General features: G+C 42.0%; 1 protein-coding gene across 12 annotated transcripts in view; it reads left to right on the top strand.

Annotated features, from left to right (window-relative positions):
* The window catches only part of grip2b (glutamate receptor interacting protein 2b), a 444861-nt gene that overhangs the window by 331718 nt on the left and 91724 nt on the right, over positions 1-21419 (top strand). For 2 of the 12 annotated variants that reach the window (XM_078171395.1, XM_033627124.2), the window contains exon 1: positions 457-627. The exons of the other annotated variants lie outside the window; for them this stretch is intronic. In XM_078171395.1, coding sequence (XP_078027521.1) covers positions 573-627 — 55 coding nt within the window. In that variant the 5' untranslated portion in view covers positions 457-572. Of the gene's footprint in view, positions 1-456; positions 628-21419 lie in introns of those variants that run through there. 12 annotated transcript variants of the gene reach the window in all.

Below are 21419 nucleotides of genomic sequence, written 5' to 3'. Positions count from 1 at the left end.
CCAAACAGTGCGTATGAAACATCAAATGTTCTGTAAATATTGGTAATATGGAAACTACAGAGGTAGAACAGGCCGACCATAGTGTTAAAATACACATGGATTCTCTGCTTTTTATCTTTGAAATAAACCCCAATTCTCCCTTTGTCTCCTCCATCTGCATTTATCTCTCACTTTTCACGTAAACTCTCGGCATCACTGCTTTTTCTTTCCTTATTTTGCCTGTTTCCTCCCCTCACACACTCTTACACACACTTTCTCTCTCCTAATCTCATCCTACCCTCTCTCCTCCTCAGTGTGTAACTCTCTCCCACCCCTTCCTCTCTCTCTCTCTCTCTCTCTCTCTCTCTCTCTCTCTCTCTCTCTCTCTCTCTCTCTCTCTCTCGAGGGGGTTGAGCGGTCGTAACGTAAGCGCCAGTCATCTCTTATCATCGCCACTGTGTTCCCTGAGCACTCGGCAGTCCACATCGCTCCCTGTGTCTCTTCGTCTCTCTGTCTTCTTCTTCTTCTCTTTTAGTGTTTATTGGTCTCTCTTTGCTCTCCCGTGTGGATGTTACTTTAATAAGGAGAACTCGATGTCTGCTGTCATGTTTTGCGGTCTGAGGAGGGACGTTGGGGCAAATAATGTTGGTGAGTGCAGAACCCATGAGGGAAATTCCTTCAGTGATTAGATTGCAGTCTTTTAATTATTCATTTATTGGTGTTTAGCTCCCAATGTTGTGGTGATTCTCAACTATACTTCTCAGAAATCCCAGTCATTTAAACAATTCAGGAAGGTCCTGTGGCATCTTCTCGCTAGGATGTTCTGCAGATTAAGTTTAGGTGTCTATAGGTGGCGCTCTCCTGTTTGTGCAGCTTTATTTTTAATAGCACTTTTGCTTTTTGGTTTCAGTTTTTTTTTTTCTTTCCAAAGCAACGAACATTGCCTTCAGAAATGTAAGACGTTGGTGGATTTCTGAAAGAGGATTTTTATACCCATAGGGGTTCTTGGAAAGACTGGGATTTCTGCTGATGTATTACTGTGGGTGTTAAATTGGTCTTACTGTGGATGAAAAGCAGACTACTGCTGTAGCCTCGTTAATAGTAGATACATTTTTACATTTGCTATGATAGAGTGCTGTGGTCGTGGAAGATTCTTTGCTAGATCATAGTGTGACACGATCACAGCTCTTGTGGTTTTATGCACATGGCCTCTTAGCAATGTGTTTCACAATTATGTCAACCTAATGCTAGGGCTGAATTTACTATAGATTTGCAGTTTTATGTTTTTAAACGATTTTTACGACTTTTATTGTCTGAATCAACATAATTCAAATGCAGAGGTGGAAAGAAGTTGCTGCTCTTATTGCAGTATTTATGAGTAACATGATGTCATATCCATTTAAAGACAAAACAAAGCCGAAGTGAGAAAGCAGAAAGTGGTGGAGGGTCTGAGGACATGGATCAGGTCCCCAGGAAAGCAGCTTCACCTTGCAGCCATTTTTTTCCTAGTGGCCTCTTGCAGTACTGCAGCGAAAAAATTCCCCACAGCCCAAAAAGCATTTTCCCCATAGGCCACCACTATAAAAAGAAACTTCTTTAAAACTATTGACAGAACACCTCGAACTGCAAACAAACTCCATTATAGCTCTTCCTAATGAGAATATCTAATCCATGGAGTTTTTATATTTGTTAAACTTTCCTGGAGCTAAGAAAAGCGATTTAAAAATCAATGACGTCATCACAATGTTAAGTCTATGAGCTAAGCGGGAACTCGCAGGTGCCATCTTAGCATCTGATATCTTGTTATTATTATAAGTCTATGACACGGACCTTCAGCTCAGATTGAACCAGAGCAAACTCCCACCTGGATCGTCAAACTTTCTGTTGCTGCCATTACACAAATTAGACCCAGCCTGCTGTGAACCCCCGTCCTGTGATGGCACCAGCAGAATTCATGCTGCCACAGGCGCTGCTGAAGATCTCTCTGTGGAGCTTCCACCTGCTCCCCTCCTGGCGAATAGTCTCCTAGTGGCAGGGAGTGAGGCAGAAGAACCATGGGGTGCGCTAACGTTAGCTAGCTCTTGTCTCAGTTGTAGTCTGATAAACAGAAGGAGAGACATCGGAGCGAGATAATGAGCGAATCAATGTGCTGCACACAGCTTTACAATGAAGTAGGAGATTTACCTCTTTTAAATAGCTTTATAAAAGAACAGAGAATCAATATTTAGCAATATTTTTTTACCACTTGTCCATGCAGTATGTGATGCTGCTGAAATAAAAAGTCAGAAAGATTGACATGAGATGTGCATTGTCTATGGAACTATGTCTTGTGGTACACAGCACAGTCTCTTGAGGTGAATATTTGAACTTTTTCCCCATGGTCTATGGTCAAAAAGGAAATAAAAATCACAATAAATTGTAGCATCAAATTACAATACTGGCTTCCAAATAGTGTCTTAGTATTAATTTGGGAGATAAGAATATTGTCCCAGCTGTAACAAATGCAGCAGGCTCAATATCCAGTTTTAAGAGACACCAGATGTTTGAGATTTAACGCAGGCTAAAAGACTTTCCAGGGCTATGCAGACTTTATTGGTAGAATTTGGTTGTAGTGGCTCATAGAGGAGCGCTCAGATCTCAACAACAGACCTGAGCATCAAGTAAACATATTGGTTGATTCAGTTCCACCCATCCAAGAAAACAGCCATGCAAACCTCATCAAACAATCCCATGCATGTTCACTCACATGCAGCCCAGAAGTTTCAACCTTATGGTATTTGAAGCCAGGACGCCTTTTTGTTGTTGTTTGTTTTGGGTTTTTTAGAGGTCAAATCAGCTACAGGTCTGTGGGGTTGAAGAGTTCAACTGCAAAGGACTGTTGACATTTATGATATTCATTGCATTTCATTCCTGTTGATCTGCTTGGATTGCTGTAGTTGGAGACAGTGAGACTTCATTTGGTCTCGGTTGAACTTCCATATGTGAAATGCCTCCAGTGGTATAGACCAGCTGTTACTGTTCCTCCACAAGCGTGTTTTATGCATAGGACAAAAGAAGGATGCTTTATTGCACTTTACATTACTCTGCTCTAGAGTTTAGTTGTACTAGTGGTAGTGACGTTTATGTGACTGAGCTTAATGTAACATTAGCATAGTGGGCACTGTTGTTAACTTTGATAATGAATTACTAGTTGTTCAGGTTAGAATTTAATAGTGTATTTCAAAAATAGGACCTATTACACTCATTTTCAGGTTCAGACTTGTGTATTGGGTTTCCATGCTTTAATGGTCAATAAACACTCTATGGTCATGGTCACCTGTTTTCACCCTCTGTCCGAAATGCTCCTTTGTAGCACCTGTCTATTCAAGCCCCTCCCAGAAAAACCCAGTGTGGTCTGACTGGTCAGCATTTCTAGTCTTCCACATCTTCATCTCTGCACCTTCATTGCAGCCACAAACGAATGTCACGGAAAGTAGCTGCACTTTCTACTGTAAAAAAAAATAAATTAAAAAAAATCATCAATAAAGGTTTCTTAACACAACCTGACATGTTCCAGTAGGAATATGATCCGAAATTAAGGAGAAATTAACACCATCAATTGGCAAGCAAGTTTACATGTTACCCTGACGTTAGCGAGTAGCTCCATTTATTTTAGCAGTGTACTTGCAGCCGGGATATGACTGTAACGGCGAATAGCTGCACTTTATACTGTGAAAAATCACCAATAAAAGCCCCTAAATATAATTGGACATGTTGCAGCAGGAATATGATATAAAATCAGAAAAAAAATGGCAACCAAGTTTACCTGATGTTCCCTGATGTTAGCATTAGCTATATGTACATTAGCAATATGCTTGCAACTGAGAATTGCAGCACTTTGTAGCATGAAAAATCACCAATAAAAGCTTCTAGACACAACCAGACATGTTCCATATAATATGAAATTGGGAAAAATACACAACATTGGCACACAAGATTAGGTTTCCCCGATGTTAGCATTTAGCTACATATATATTAGCAATGTACTTGCAGGCAGGGAATGAATGTAACCGAGTATTGCGGCACTTTCTACCTTGACAAATCCCCAATAAAAGCTACTAAATACAACTGGACATGTGCCAGCAGGAATATGATCTGAAGTCGTGGAGAAACCGACATCAGTAACCAAGTTAACATGTTTCCCAGACGTTAGCATGTAGCTACGTTAGCAATGTATGCGCCACAGGGAATGCTTGTCACAGAGAAAAGAGTTGCCCTCGGAATGAGTCCTTGAACCATGAAATGCATTTTACCACCCCTGGTTCCCTTGTCTCAAAGTCAATGGGTTTTTTGAATTGGTTTTTGGTTAGATCCCTCAAATAAGGTCTGTGGTTAACACAAGCTAACGAGACTTTCATGTTTTGTCCTACAGCATAAAATAAATCAGTAAATATCCCAATTGTGAACTTTGTAGCTTCCATGTGTCTTAAAGTGGCTAACACGGCTTTACAGTCTCAATATGGTGGGTCATGTGACCATAGTGCAGTTCGTTTATAGCCGAATAGTAATAGCTTTTTACTCCTGGCGATTGCAATGAGACTTAAGTTATATTGCTGAACAAAACGTATCATAAACGTTTGTTTGCCACAGAGCTAATTTTCTGTACTAATCCAGAATATTTGGAAAAATCCCATAGGCTTTGACAAGGGAACCAGTGCGATGCTAACTTCTGTGTCAGCCTACAGAATAACAACATCCCTGGAGCACTTTATAGTCCCATTTTATACTGTGAAAAATATTATAAACACAACCAGACATGTTCCAGCAAGAATATGATCTGAAATCCAGAGAAATTTACAATGTTGGCAATCGAGATTACATGTTTCCCTGACGTTAACTTATGTAGTCTCAGTGTATACTAGTAATATAAACATTTGCAGTAGCTTTCCTTTAGCATTTGACCATATAAAGAAATCCAGCACACTACCACGTCATACTGTAGCCAGATTAGAAAAAGGCACTGGAAATGGAGCATGCAGTACAGCAGGAAGCCTGAGGTATACATACATATATTTAAACTTTGGCCATGTCTAATAGAAACATCTTTTTTTGTATCACGACATATAAAACACAAAATACGGTAAAGCATAATAGGTGCACTTTAAATATCTTTGTAGTGTTTCCATCTGGCTGGAAATATTAGAAATATGATGTTTTGTTCCGCTCTGTTAGCTCAAGCTAATCTCATCCCCACTGTCGACTGTCAGCTTGAAGTATTCTGCACACCTCGATAGTCAAGACACAAACCAGCAAATGTGACACCAGCACAAATCTGGTTTAATTCTTTTCCTTTATAATATACTGTACCATAGTAGACTTAGAGAGATGCATTAGGGGTATTAATAAGGTGAGCGCCATCCTATTTCATGGACCAATGAGCATAGTGGGAGCTATATTCTCCTCAATGGCCTCGGAGACTAACTAAGCTGATAGCTGTGCTGGGAATGGGCTGAAACTCGGGAAGCTGCTTTTATTTCTCTTACTTTTATGTAGATACAGACACTATAGAGGTCTGCCGTTAAACTACTGCTGCACTTTGGCTTCATCCTCAAGAGGGATTAATTGGAAAAGTCAAGCAGTTATAAGGAAGAGAACAGCAGGTCCAGACACATTTTAGATGATTTGTGTTTCACTATCTTAAATCCTTTCCTTGCTGCTGGGTGTTGTGGGAATGCCTGTTCATTACTTCTTGTGTTGTCTGCATTGTTTATGGGATTGGTTTAATCTTTTTATCACTGTTATAGAAATGAGCACATAAAATGGAGAAATTGAGAATAAATGAATGATGAGGGGTTTATCGCTGCCTTGGCTCTCTGCCGACTGCGTGAGTTGATCCACTTCGTTTTCTGAGCATTACTGAGCTGACCGCACTGAGAATTTAATAGCGGCTGTTGTGAGGCGGCGAGTGTGTTGGATGTTATCGTCAGCTGTGCATGACGCGTGCAGTTTTCTCTGCTGTTCCCTGCAAACTGCATTTCGCTCAGCATGTTGCAGCCATAATCCTCCAGGAGGGCGTCTGTTCTGTGACTGGGAGCGTGACGGAGATGCACACAAAGATGAGAGCTCATTAGAAGTATTCACTCATACTGTACATGCACATTGTGATTACACGAAGGTTGCAGCTGCATATGTCTTACATTTTAATGAAAGTCTAGCCAGAAATACGAATTTCTCTCCGTGTCTTCACCTCATTTGTGTCTCCTTCCTCCTTCTGTCATTTACATTTTAAGGCATTTAGATAACGCTCTTACCTCAAGCAGCTTACAAGCAGTGCACAGGTACATGATGGCAGCTGACGGGGACCAAACCATGTGACTTATTAATGACGGGACCGTCTCTCTCACCACAAAACCCACTTATCTCTCATTTTCATCTTTTCATCTGTCTCCCTCCACCGGCCCTCCGCTGAACCTTGTCAACAGAGTTAACTGAGCATCATGTCGGATTTGTGGCATAGAAGTGTTGGCAGAGAGAAACTAAACTGTAACTTCAAAGCAGTTTTTGATGTGTTCTTTTTCCTGCCCTACACCTGCCAAGCTGTTTTCTCCTCATGTCTGCTTCTCTTCAGCTGTGAGCCATTTTTTTCTTTCTTGAAAACCAGCTTTCCTTTTGTCTGTCATGTTTTTAGGGAGGTTTGCCTCCTATTACGGAGGGTTTAGTGACATATTATGTGTCTAACAGTTGAAAGCAAAACTTGTGCACAAAACACAAAACTTTCCTTTTTTTATTGGATGGTGGGCTGTACTTGTGTGCAGGCTTCTCTCAGGGTTTTGGTCTTTCAGAGCAGAGTCTGTGGTCACTGTGATTGGCAACACTTGGACAGTACAATAATAAATATAATAGCTGTGTCTGAATGCAGAGGCTGCATTTGAAGACGGATTGTGTCACATTGGTGCGACCAAGGCTGTCCCATTTCAAAGGCTTCTTCAGATGCAGCCCAGAATTGGGAGGATGCAACAGAAGAATCCTTAGTGGCACAGCCTATCCCAAGATGCATTGCACGCCGGTGACGATTATATATTAAGTTAAAGCCACAGTGTGTAGGAATTTCTCCCATCTAACGTTGAAATCATATATTGCATTCAGACGTATAGCGCACTCCAGCACCTCACTGTTTCAAACGTGTATTGCAACAACAGTAGCCGCTGTGTACCAAAAAGCTATGATAACATTGATGAAACCATGTCATCCAATGCTTCATGGAGTATTCATTCAGGCTCCTACACAGACACACGCGACGTGAGTTGACAAACTGTGTGTACAACGTAGGACTGTTGGGGCACATGTAGACTCACAAGTCAGTCTTTAGACGCTTTGCTTAACTAAAGACTGATGACTTTCTCCCTGATTTTGTGTTTAGATGGGCGGATACAATTTCAGAGTTTAAAAAAACTCCCTACGTTGCAGAACCAATAGTAAATCTGGAGGGCGGTCCTTCGGTGGCTCGCTGAACTCTTGTGCTTGTAAACAAAACAGAGTTTAATCTCTCGGCATCCATTTTCAAGCTCTCTGTGTGTTTGTTTCCTTGCGGACGAGAAAAGGGGGATTGCACATTTCCAAGAAGGCGTGTCCTTTTCAAAAATGCTAGAGGCGTTGCTTTGTTGCCGGCCGTTTTCACCGGTGTGTTAAACACACTTTAGAAAGGAGTGTCCCCAGACTATCAGAAGGTGGAGATCTCTGATTGTCTGGTGGCGAGACTAGGGCACGTGTAAATCGAAACAAACCAATCACGTCTTGTCTTTTGACAACTGATCAGTGGCTCAACCTCACACACCTCATCCCTCTCCTCGCAACACTGCGCCGCTAACAGCGGCTGTCAGTGGCGCTGGCCGCTAACAGCTGTTAGCCGTGACGCTGTTAGCTGTTAGCGCTGTTAGCCGTGATTGCATTACCTTTCTCCTTCAGCAGTTCTCTCCACCTGGGAAAGGCAGGGTCATCACTATGTTTCCAGGGTTCTATGTTTCCCGGGTTCGATGTTCCCCACTTAACCCTGCAAAAAAGCTTCTATGTTCCCCGCTTACACAAAAAGGGTTCCATGTTGCCCGCTTGATTGAATTCACCAGTCACGCTGCCTTTTTGATTCCCTTTTGTGCTTTCTTAGCGACGAGGATTCCGTCTCCTGTGATGCTGCATATGCATGATCCTGCATTGTGCTCAAAGAGTGGGACTTTGTTTCAAATTTGCCAGGGTTGTAGCGGAGCACCTCTTGCTCCTGTCCTTCGACTTCTCAGTCACACAGCGCAGGGCTGTATGTCCCTTGCTGGCGGATGTATTCTCAAGATGGCGAAACGTTATGAAACCCCCCAGACGACTTACCTGCACAAAACAACTGAAAATGTTACACAATGTCCCTTTAAGTTAACTTACAGTTGTTAACTCACTAATGGTTATTTAACATTACTATTAGCTAAAAGCACACAGCTTAAACAATCTTTATTTAATAGGTTTACCTGAAAATGATCCATCAGCCTGAAATATATCAAACAGTGGTGTCTCCGAGGTGAATCATCTCCTCAAGTATTAAATACAAATAAATATATAATAACAATCTCTGGGTCCATGATTTAGGGCTAACTAACTACCTTACTCTTTCTTTTGTTAAGTGGCTGATGTGGTCTTCAAAGGACGTGGCCGACGTCGACCATGAAGGCTGCATCCTTTAAAGGCTGAAGCCGCTTAATTGAGACATAGCTAATGTCTGTGATGGTACCCAAAGATGTTCAGTCCAATCACAAGAAGGAATTGTTGGCATTGTACATTTCTGCAAACCACAGATACCATACATTTGTACAACTGATCTGTATCATATCATCATTTCTAAAGGAATCTAGTATTTAAGCTGACTTTGTCATCTGGAGGTGGAGGGGATGGTGGATGGCGTGATGCGGAGACACCTACAGAAGACTGTTTAGGACCAACAAACAGCAAAACAGGTTGTTTTTTAGTAAGTCATCACTGTGTTTCCAGCGGCTTCTTAGTCACCAAATGTGGGTGTTTTTAGTGACCTGTCTCTGGTTGAAAATGGAGACTTAAGCAGTGCAGTGAAAACAATGCGTCCATTTCCAGGCTGATTCTCCAGCGATCAGTGAGCACTTTGTGTCGCAGCCGTCTGGAAGTTTTGTACAAATAAAATTTAGAGCTTTGAGAGAAAAGTGGTAAAGAGACAGTGCAGAGAGAGAAAAAAAAAGACATGAGATCATTAGAGCTAAAACGGTGGTGACACCCATCTTCACCCCTCCATCCTCCCTGCCCTCACCGACCCCCCCAACCAGATCCATACAGGCTGCAATTAACCACAACAGAGAAGCCATTAACCGTCCTAATTACTGCTTGTTCCTTCCATAGCAGCTCTATATGTGTGGGTGAGAGCCTTTGTGTGTGTGTGTGTGTGTGTGTGTGTGTGTTGGTGGATAAGGATAAATTTTGTGCAAGGGGTGACAGAGTTTGTTTACGTAACTGTGTGTGTGTGTGTGTGTGTGTGTGTGTGTGTGTACTGTACAAGTCTTAATTGTGCACATCACATCTTTTGTGTTTTATAGTTATTTTTCCCATCAGTGTTTTATTTCTCAGCGGGGGGGGGGGGGTATACGCTTCATGTGTGTGGTTTTCTTGTCTTCTCTTTCTCCTCATCATCTCTTTTTGCCTCTCCGTGTGTGTGTGTGTGTGTGTGTGTGTGTGTGTTAACCATAGTCGCACTGTCTGCCAGCGTTGTCACGGACAATAGCTAATTACACATCTTCACCGCCTTCAGCATCATAATGACCGCAATCAGACGCCTTGGCATTCAGTAACTCACAGTCTGTGTGTGTGTGTGTAACATGTCATGCACACACACACACACACACACACACACACACACACACACCCCCAAGTACCTGGAGACATCAACAATCTCTTTGCATTGGTTTGCTGTGCCTGTGTGCATGCACTGTGTGTAACCAACATGTCTTCATGCTTAAATGACAAAATAGGTCATTTGTCTAATAATTCCATCAGCGTGTTGTGATCCACCACTGTTATTAAACACAGGAAAAGATTTATGTGAATAGTCTACATGTTGTCAGCAAAGCATATAAAAACTCTAAATGTCATTTCTGGGAGTCAGTACTGGGGTAAAACATCCTCTCCTGGTTGGAAATGTAACGGTTAAGACTGGTGATGTCTTTGGGTGGCTGTGGCTCAGGAGATAGAGCCAGTCGTGGTTCGATCCCTGACCCTCACAGTCTACATGTCAATGTGTACCTGCGCAAGATACTGACTGATACTGACTGACTCCCACTGGAGCTCTGGCTGCAGGTCAAAGGTCAGCAGCAAAGCCAAGTTTGGGTCTGTCTGCATCGTGCTGCACTTCCTCCTAATATAGAGTCATCAGTAATAAAGTCAGACTGTTTCATAACTGGTTAAAGACTCCTTGTAGTTGTGTTAAATTGCAGTCCACTCCGATGTTTTGGTACAGTTTGTGTTAATGTCTCATGGGTATTTTTCTCAGCAGCAAAGACTCTGATGCATTCATCAGTTTTAGACTGGACTACTGTGATAAATCTCCTCTACAGTTCATCATCCAAAACACTCAAGAAACTTCAACATATCCAGAATTCTGCTGCTTGTTTCTCACACACTCATGTCTCTGACTGTCATGACTGTCATGACTCTGACCACCCCTGTCCTTCATAACCTCCACTGGCTCCCTATCCCTCAACACATCTACTTCAAACTCCTCATCATCAAGCCCTCCACAACTCCGCTCCCCCCTAACTGTCTGAGCTCCTCCACCGATACACTCCATCTGTCACTCTCAGGTCTGCTGATGCCAACCTCCTGTCTCCCCCAACCTGGACTAACCACCACACCTGGGCGGACAGGGCTTTCTCCTTTGCTGCTCCCACCCTCTGGAACTCACTCCCTAAATACATCAGAAACTCCCCTTCACTCTCATCTTAGAGCTGGGTGATATGGCAAATCGTATTATCATTATAATTTTCCCCGGATTGATCGATATTGATATTAATCTTGATATATAATTTGATAATGCTGCGAGTTTGAAAAGACACCTGACTAAACCAAGTACCTGCGGCTGCACCTTAATTAATTTCTTGAACCCGTCTTTCGTCTTTGACTAGTAAGTATGACACTGTGTCTGTTATATCTCTGCTCCTTTTCGGTGGCTATTCATGCAGAGTTAACGGTGGCTAAAGATGACTCTATTGATTGCTGTTTTGGAGCAGCCCCGTTAGACCATTTAGCAACACGTGTTGGTAGGGATGTCGGATCGGTATCGGCCGCCGATATTAGCAAAAAACATGCATCGGCATCGGATCGGACTGCATGGAAAAATGCCGATCCAAGAACTCTGATCCAGTTTTTCATGGAGTCCGATCCAGGTTTTCCGGCCAGCCCAGCGCTCCGTAATTCAAGCAGTCCATTCCAGTGATCCGCTCCAGCACTTACTATCAATCCACCAGGCCAGCAAGCAGACACACAGGAAACAGCAGCACCAGGCTGGCACTGACACTACAAAAATAACTGAAAAGGAAAGGCTGCATTGTTTGTTAAATGTCAACAATGTCTTGTGGTGTTAATCTGTTTTTTATTTATTAGGGGGCCAAAGCACAAGTTTGTGGAGTGTTGCTGCTATTTTAATTTCAATGTTAGATATTTTAAAGATTTCTTGTGTTGATTTATTTTCTATTTATTAAGGGGCCAAAGCAGCCAAAGCAAACCAGCTATATTTTTTTATTTAATATTAATGTTCAAGTTTAAAGTTTGTTTATTTAACCCTGTTCACAATAAACCAGTCAGTTTCTCATACCAGCTGTTGCGGATCATTCTAACTAACCTGATTAAGTAGTTGTTCTTGTTAGAGTAATATCGCTTGATCAAACCTTTTCTAACATGCCTGACAGGACATGACTACATGCTTGGATTGGATCAGTATCGGTATCGGCCAAAACTCAAGGCCTCTAATATCGGTATCGGCTTAGAAGTGAAAAAGCTGGATCGGGACATCCCTACTTGTTGGTGGACTTACTGCAGTTTTGGCCCTAATTTTCATGCTCTCAGTGTCGTTGCTGGGATTCCACCTTTTCAGGCGATGGACAAGATTTGCTGTGTTTCCCGTCCCGGTTGGCACCAAAAGATGACATATTTTGCAGATGTTGTTAGTGCGTCGTTACAATTTCCTCCATTTTTGAGGATAACGTGAGCTCATCTTCAGCTTCACCACTGCTTTGCTACTCACTTCCATTCATTTTTCCCCTCTGTTTGTTATGTCCACGCTACATAAAATTCCTCCTCCCCTTGGCACAGTCACTTCAGCACAAATTTTGAAGTGAAAAATGGGCGTGTACAATGACACGCATCGCCAACACTGCAGATTGACCAACAGGTGTCTGTTAACTTTTGCTGCATGACATGCTGTTTGGATCTATCTAGGTCTATCCATATCGAGTAAAGATGCCGATGGTTTATCATCGTCATCGATATACATTTTATTGCAATCCGGTTTTGAGATCATTTTATCGCCCAGCCATATGGTGGAGAAGCGGGAGAAAAAGTGGGACGGAAAACAACAGAAAGAGCGGGAGGGGGTCTTCAAGGCAAATTGGTTGTCAGTGTTTGCTTCTGCCTCCCCAGCAGTGAAGGACATGTGCGTAACATGCAGCAAAGAGTGGATCATCCTGCGCACCACATCAGTGTGCAGATGATGGGGCTCAGGACAGACTTGAACAGAAATTGTGGGTTCATGTTGGGCCAGCCTGAATTTTGAGGCCTGATCGAGGCTCTGATATGGTTAGGATTTGATCCACATGAAGTCGCTGCAGATTTATAGAAGCTGTGACCTGGTCATTGGGAAAAGTGTTGTATCTTATATCCAGTTAAAATCTGAGTCAGTGCAAATTGAGCATAGAAGGTTGTCCATGCCAAGCGGAACTTCAGTGAAAGTAATGATTGATAATGAACATAATTTGATACCTTCTCTGGGAAAATAATGCTTGTATTTAGAATCAGAGGATTCTTCGTGCCAGTTGTTCTGCCAATCTCTGTGTATTGTAGCTGTGAATGAACAGGTGCTTCTGCCTTTATCTGAACTCTTCAGCAGCACGCTGCTTCATTTGTATTGTGACGCCTACCTGGAGGTTTGCTGAATAGGTGGTTGATTATAATGGTGTGTCGGCTTAAATGCCTTTCTCAAAAAATAAAAATAAAAAAAGCTGAGTGCATTACTCCGTTCAATTCAACTCCTTTCAATGGCATCTTGTGTTTTCTTTTATGTACCCAGATAAGACTTACTCAGTGTTGCTGCTCTTTTTCAGCTGCCGCCTGCTGCACTTTTAATACAGACGTTAGCACCTGGCAGCTGCCCAACACAAACACAGCACACTCCTGTAGTTTCAGCTCATTCAACTGTATTATGCATATTAACTCAGACAACAAAACATCATAAACAGGCAGCATTATTATGTTAATATGTACCATTGTGCACAGTGCTGGTACCTTCTGGACATTTGTGGTTGCAGCCTTGCAAACATATTGTTGTTTAAAGATTTTCATTAAGCATTTTCTGTTTCCATGATATGAAAAACTTATCATATCTTCTGGGTCATATTAAAACTAATCCGACTCGTGATTTGGTCACAGATGAAACACACTTTGAAATTCTCAGAGTAGGAAAAGAGTGCTGCTGTTGTTGTTGTTATAAAAGTGCATCAATGTTTTGTTGTCACAACAGAAACCCCGGGGACAAGCTGAAAAGGCACAGTTATGTTATAAGTGCAGTTTCAAATCCTTTTGTGTTGTTTCCTCACAATTTCGAGCATTGTATGTTCTAAGAGGTGTTGCTGTTTATTTCCTCTGAGGTAGCTGAAATGCACTTATGGGTTCCTAAACTCAGAAATGGATCTTTAAAGAAACAACAACAGAGGATGAGTTTCCTGAATCCTGATTCTTTTAACAAAATCTTTCTGCGGTGCTCTGAATAAACCCATTCATGCCATTAATGCAGTTTTTACAGTAATAAGAGCGGACAGTAGAGTGTTCCTGATGGGAAAACAGTCCAGTCACCAGAAGACAATTGTTAGTGTAGCACCTCTAGTCCTAACTATGACTCACGAAAGGGAGTTGGTATTGCGTTGAACAGGTGACAATTTGTACTGCTTTTTAGCAACAGAAACATTCATAAAACTCTTTCAAAATAATAACCAAAATAAAAGAATAAGTCCCTTTGCGCTGATGCTCCTTTTAATGCTCTTTCAATTTAAGAGTTTCAAGAGTTTCCAGAGTTTCAAAAGCCTAGTTCTTGGTGTCCTGAAGTGTGTTCAGTGTCGATCCCTGCTACTACCTGTGTAGAGTTAATAGTGTCTGTGTTCTTATCTGGAATCAGAGTGAACGAGTGAAGGGAATCCAAAGTCCTCTGTGGGCAGGTCCTACGGTCGGCCACACTACATCCACGACTGTCCACAGTCTTGCTGGGCTGGGCTCCCATTAGGGCTGGACGATTATGGCAAAAATAATAATCACGATTATTTTGATTGATATTGAAATCATGATTAATAAACACGATTATTCATTGATTTCAAAACTCCACCAAAACTCAACTTCAAATATAACTTAAAAGAACAGCCAGAAATAAATTAGTAACAAATAAACAAGTAAAAAAAAATAAAAATAATAATAGTAAATTAAAATAATAATAGCAATAAAAACAATAAATAAAAATAAATACTTGGGCTGACCCAAAAAATTCGAAGCTTCGAAGCTTCGTTCGATGGCACGGGATTTGATTGTGAAATTTTTTTTTGAATATTCGGCCTTTTTTTCTCCCGTTTTTTGGGGGGGACCTTGAACACAACACCATCTCCGACAAGGAAATGGAAAGCCCAACGTGCAATGAATGGAGACCAATTATCCTGCTTGAACACAGACAGCTAAATTCTTTCAACAATGTGACTCAAAATAATGATAAAATAGATTTTATTGATGTAAAATAATATGCTGATGGTGACATTTTCCACTGGTCCGCTGTGCACTGAGATGGTGGAGTCGCGCATCCGTCTGCTTGCGCTGCAGTGCGCGCCGAGGGTTTTCATTTTTAGTGTTAAATCAAAAGTTAAACATTACTTATCAGCAACCAGAAGTGTTTTTTTGTTTGTGAATATTTTTATCTTAATTCTAGGGTTGCAAGAAACTACCTTTTCGCCATAATTTGTAAGTTATTAACTTTTTTGGACTTTTTTCCCGCTCGTGTTACCTTGGGGGGCAGACACGACAGTGTGACAAACTTTGCAAACAATTTCCTTAGCTCAACGTCCGTCAACTTGAAGCCAAAATGTTTCCAGATGACTGAAGTTGTCCTACAGTGTACCTTTCTTCTCAACCAAAGGCTGTCTTTCTGCCATGTTCTCAATCGCTCGCTCCACATATTGATCCACACACGTCACACGCTTGCTGCTGCTGCACATAACACAGGTGCATTCACGGTGCTTACATACATGCCGCGCCGTGCGGCGCATTAATCATTTTTCTTCGATTATAATGTTTTTATGATCGTGAGAAGCCAAAATTGAAATCATGATTAAAATTCAATTAATCGTCCAGCCCTAGCTCTCATCACTAAGTTCTTCTGTAAATCTAGTAGTTCAAAAAAAGAACCAACCGGAGTTCTCAAGACATTAAAAATTCGACAGACATTAACTCCTTCATGCTCACAGCTCACAATCTGATAGAAGGAATGACCTGAGGAATGGAACAAAGAGCTCAAGGCATCGACCTGGCCTCCAAATACCCCAGATCCCAATCTGATCGAATATTTTAGGGATGTGCTGGTACCCCAGAGATACCCCTGATCCACAGTGGGTTCTCCTTGGACTGAACATGGCTCTGACCTGTCAAGGCATGGACATAGGACCTCTGGAGGGTGTCCTTTGGTGTCTGGCACCAGGGCATTGGCTTCAGATCTTTTGAGGTCTTGTGGGTTGTGAGGTGGGGTACCAGAACATCTTACAGATGTTTGAAATTGGGATCCAGGAAATTTGAGGGCCAGGCCATGCCTTGAGCTCTTTGTCACGTTCCTCGGACCATTCTTGAGCAGTTTTTGTGGTGTGGCATGACACAAGAGTGCTGCTGCCATAAGAAGGGGTACCTGTTCTGCAGTGGTGTTCAGGTGGGTGGAGCATGTCAGGTGGCATCCACATGAATGACAGAACCAAAGGTTTTCCAACAGAACATTGCATTGTTACAAGATTATCAATGTTATTCACTTCACCTGTCAGTGGTTGTAATCTTTTGGCTGAATGTTCTTCTGGTATATAGCCATGAAACACTTTTTTTTTTTTCACCAACGGGTATTGCGCTCCCAAAATCCAGGTATTGTAAGCCAAAACATGCTCTTTTCCTAACCATAACCAAGTGGTTTTGTGCCTAAACCTAACCACATGTTAACCACAGCATTGTGAAACGTAAAGTTTAAATGTATCGTCTAAATCAGTCGTCCAGCCATGGGGTCCAGATTTGTCCTTAGTCATTAGTTCAAGGTCCAAACAGTTTAATACATGTGGTGTTATACTTGCGTTTGGCCATGTCATTGAGCTAGTTAGCTGTCTCTGTCCAGTGACTGTTTGTTAGTCACTCACTCTACTGCAGGAAGCAGCACTTCAAAATAAAAGCTCTGTGCCAAAGAGTCACTGTATTTAAAATGTCAACCACAACGTTCTTGAAATGTGAAGTTTCAGTGTATACACTTCATAATAACATACAAATATTACACATCCATGGTTTGCAGAAACATGCCAACATTTATTCTGGTGATTGAGTTGGTAAACTGCATAATTGTTGGAACATTGCTCAGAATGTGTGAGTGAGCAGTGGTGCACAATGTTGTCATTAATTTCACATGGCAGAGAGCCATTTCATGTGTAGTTACATAGCTTGTTTTCAACCAGAAGAGTTTTATACTAATAACACACTCCAACACACACGTTCTAGCAGTGGTCTTAACGTTGACAGATATAGAAAATAATCACCACAGACTAGAAGGCAGAGACAGAAACTGAAAGATCGAAAATATCTTCAAACAAACACATTACATCGACTTCATTACCTCAGGGTGCCTCAGTCAAAGAATACAAATAACCCCCAACAGCGTATGTGCTTTAAAAACATTTTCTACAGCAAGCCAACCAGGAATTCAGATTTCATATGCAGGATGCTTTCTTTTCCCCTTCAACAGGTCAGATCTGAGCATATTGATGTTTATGTCATTTAGATTTTAACTGATTTTTGCTTTTTAGTAGCATGAAGGTGGCTCCAAACTGGTGGCATGATTTGTCACAAATGCTATATTCCAAATATGTGATCTCCCACAGTGCTCACAGACTTCTTTCACTTTAAATCTCACTCTTTATTTTGATGTCTTGTAGGTTACATCTATAGACTGTATACAATAATGGACGTAGCCACTGTGACATCAGTTGGTTTGTGGGCTCCTGTTTTGAAGCCTCTGCATTTTGGCCCTTGTCATCTTGTTTTTTGGAGCCAGAAGTGACCGTATTTAGACGAGAGGATGCAGTTAACCCTACCGCTAGCTGCTAGCTTAGTAAGCACACAGCATTTACAGTCTATGGTAAACCGCGATAAGGATAATGCTAATTTTTGCAGGTGAAAAACCCGAACCTTCCTTTATAATCAGTCAACAGTTTATTCATTCATTTATTTATTTTTTCACAGTAATTAGTATCTAGTAACTGAAATGTTGAGGCAGAGGGTACTTGCTGTAGCTCTGGTTGAGGGTGAGAGGCTGTCAGTGAATAGTTTGCTGGGCACAGGGAAACAGAGATCTGTGTGGGTACATGAGACCCTAAAAAAGAGGTTGAATCATGGGGAGTACCACCAGTTGGTCCAGGAGCTTCTCCTCCATGATGGATGGTTCAAGTCCTGCACTTACATGCTTCCACACCTACTGTTTTCTATTAAGATGGTGGTAACCACCAGTTTCTCCTCCACTGTTTACCAGCTATAAACTTGTGAGATGACATGGGGCACTTTTCCGCCCTGAGTTGAAGTTTTTTCAAGTCCTGGAGTTCAGAGCGCACCAGCAAAAACAGCAAATGCCCAGAGCACAGAAACTCGAGCTGGTAGCAACACAAAAACAGCGAGCAAGAAAGCTTCATTCTCATATAGAACAATTACAGAAAGCTGCCTCCAGCTGCTAAAATGCTTTCTGTGTGATTGGGGCCTTAGGCAACCGAAACATTGCACACGCATTGAAACAGCCACAGTCACAGCTACATCTATACTTTATGAATCTGGGGTTACACTATGGTTATGTTAACCAATGTTGTTGCCATGTTAGTGACTTGTCAACAGGTGACACCCATCTGTCATGCACAGTGGCCACACCCTTAATTATGCATAACTTTAAGCATTTATAAAACTTAAACAGGTGACTTATTTAAAATTATCTTTATAGACCTAAACCGTGTTTTGGCACCAGGCTGTAAACTTCTTTATCCCTGCTGTAAAGTTGAGCATTTTAACATGGAGGTCTATGGGGATTAGTCTGAGTGGGCGGAAGTTCGCTGCATAGATCAGCCTCTCATTGGGCGGAACGAGCCACCCGCTGAAGTCCCACCCTACCACCTCCGGTTGTGTAGCAGTTTTCAACATGTCCTTTACTAACTTTTGCAGTGTTTGGTCTTGCGGGGATGTAGCCATTTTTCTGCCATGGTTCGCGTCCTGTAGGCGATATTTTTGTGGGCGTGTTACACCAAAACCTGTTTCCCCCCGGCAATATTTTTGCAAGTGCACCATTGCTGTGGTATCGCCCAGAACGATTGTGATTGGTTGAAAGAAATAAAAAAAGTCGGGGCGTTTTTTTCTCCAATCTTAAAGAGAGAGTCAGCCCAGCCAGACCTTTCTTTTCTTGAGAAAGGTCTGGTGAGCGAGACTAATGGGGATTGACTCACTCTTGGAGCCAGCCTCAAGTGGCCATTAGAGGAACTGCAGCTTTTGGCACTGCTGAGTTGGCTTCAATTTTCAGCCTTGCAGTTTTTTGCTTGGTGACCTCCATGATGAATCAAAAAGGTTTTTAATAATAACATTTTAATAAGTAAATTTTTAAATCCAGCTTGAGCCCAAAGCTTTATTTACTGATATCAGACAGTCCTGACAACATATCATGATCTTGGCAGAGCTCTCAGGACCACAGTGATTATCTTGATCTCTTTGTTTGAACAAGACTTTTCAATTTTGTATTAAGAAAACAATCTAACCCCAATCTGCAGACAATCCAGCCTCAGCCATAACCTCAGTTTTAAGCACCCTTATTTTGAAGCGTCTGCAGTGACTACAGCGCTGTCATTAGTCACTGCTCGTCCAATTTCATGTTATCACAAACAAAAGCACACGCACACTAATCTAGAGTGGCACTGCCTTACTCTCACAACAGTTGCAGCTTTGTGTGTGTGTGCATGTGTGTGTGTGTGTCATATCCAACATAGTGAGGTGAAACTTTGATCATAATGCAGGTCTGCCCACACATCCACATCCCTGTGACACACAGAAATCCCTTCAGAGCTGTGTGTGTGTGTGTGTGTGTGTGCACACGTGTTCGAGCCTGTATATGAGCTGTTTGCTGTTATGTGTCTTTATGATAAATACCTGTTCATGGCAATTTCATGTGCTTTGAGCTTAAAATACACGTGGCAGCTGCGTGGGTGCACGTAAGCAACATGTATTAATTTTGTTGTGTGAGCGGGTCGTGTGTCTGCTGCTGCTGCTGCACATGAATTTGCTCTGCATATAAAATGCAACGCTGTGTGTGCCTGTAAATGTGTTTCAGCAGCGAGTCTGTATGTATCCGAAAAAGAATGTGATAAACTGTGTGCGTCACTCTACCTAGAAGAGTCCGCAGTCCTCAAAGATAATGTAAGGTCACCGCGGCTGCAACTAGCACAGCAGTGCCCTCTGGCCAAAGTATACAAGTGTGTGTTTGTGAGGCAGAGAGACACATAGAGAGAAACAGAGATTGTGTGTTTGAATGTGTTTGTGTAATTATGTGATATGGCCCTGAGTATCTGTCAGAGCATGCTCATATGTGTCTTCTGTGTTTTGTCTGTGTGAAATGGTGTGTGCGTGTTTGTGTGTGTTGTTTATAGACTGCCTGGAGCTCCCTCTCTGTCTGTCTGTCTGGCCCGTTGCCTGTCTCGTATGTTTCCGGTGACCTTGAGGCAAAATGTGAAATAACTTGATGCATAAGCATGTTGGTGTTTCCGCTCTATGTGCATATTATATGTTAATAAACTCGGAGAAAGCTCGAGAGGACGGAGCTGTTGGAAGATAATACATTGATGGAGCTACAGTAGCTGTTTCACCCTGCTTCTGTTGACTGTGCTGGGCTAAATGTCACAGAGCTACTTTGAGTGAATGGACAGGAGGCAAATTTATATCAGTCTTCTCTTCTCACTCTGATAGCAAAACAAACAAATCATAGTTCCCAAACAAAAAAACTGTGTAGTATGTTTCTGCAAACCACAGATACTTTACATATGTATGTTTCATACATGTCATATCAGTCTATTTCAAGTGACCTAGTGAATGAGCTGACTTTGGCATCATGAGGTGAAGCGGATGGTGGATTGTATGATATCGAGGCGAGACATGAGGGGCAAGGCACCTGCCAAGCTTTAGACCACTGTTCAAGACCGAGAGCGACCATCATTGCCTTCTCAAAGTGCCACCAAAAACAGTTTTATAACCAAGAAATTGCTATTTCTTTATTACTTTATTTTATTTTTACCGAGATACAGCTGTGTTTCCAGTCTGGATAATGCCACCTAAAGGGATTGTTTTTTATTGAGCTGTCACTGCAGTTACTGCCATCATTTTGCCCCAGAAAGTGATGTATTTTATTCTTTTCCTAACCACAACTAAGGCTGCTTTCACACCTGCCCTGTTTGGTTCAGTTCAATAGAACTCAAGTTCATTTGCCCCCTCAGTGTGGTTCATTTGAACAGGTGTGAACACAGCAATCTCACTCAGGTGTGCACCAAAACAACCAGACTGAGACCTTCTTGAAGAGGTGGTCTCAGTCTGGTTACAAACAAACTCTGGTGCGGTTGGTTTGTGGTGAGAAGGTGTTCCGACCTGGATGTGAAGCAACTGCAGTCACATGACACATTGTTTGGGTTAAACATGAGCATGTTACAGTCCTGGAGGATTATTAATGTGCACCTCCTCCTGTACTGCCTTAATATGCACATTCAGCACATCCAATGCATCAAAACATTGTTTTCTAGTTGGAGCCACGCCTCGTTTTCAAACTGTATGGTTTGACTAAAATGAACAATGACAGCAATATAGTCCACGATGAGCAGCGCTAAAATCAACCTGCGTAGTTGTCCCTCCAT

This window comes from Epinephelus lanceolatus, chromosome 1, assembly GCF_041903045.1.
Source record: "Epinephelus lanceolatus isolate andai-2023 chromosome 1, ASM4190304v1, whole genome shotgun sequence".
Taxonomy (NCBI): Eukaryota; Metazoa; Chordata; class Actinopteri; order Perciformes; family Serranidae; genus Epinephelus; species Epinephelus lanceolatus.
This window is presented reverse-complemented; position numbering and strand designations above follow the sequence as displayed.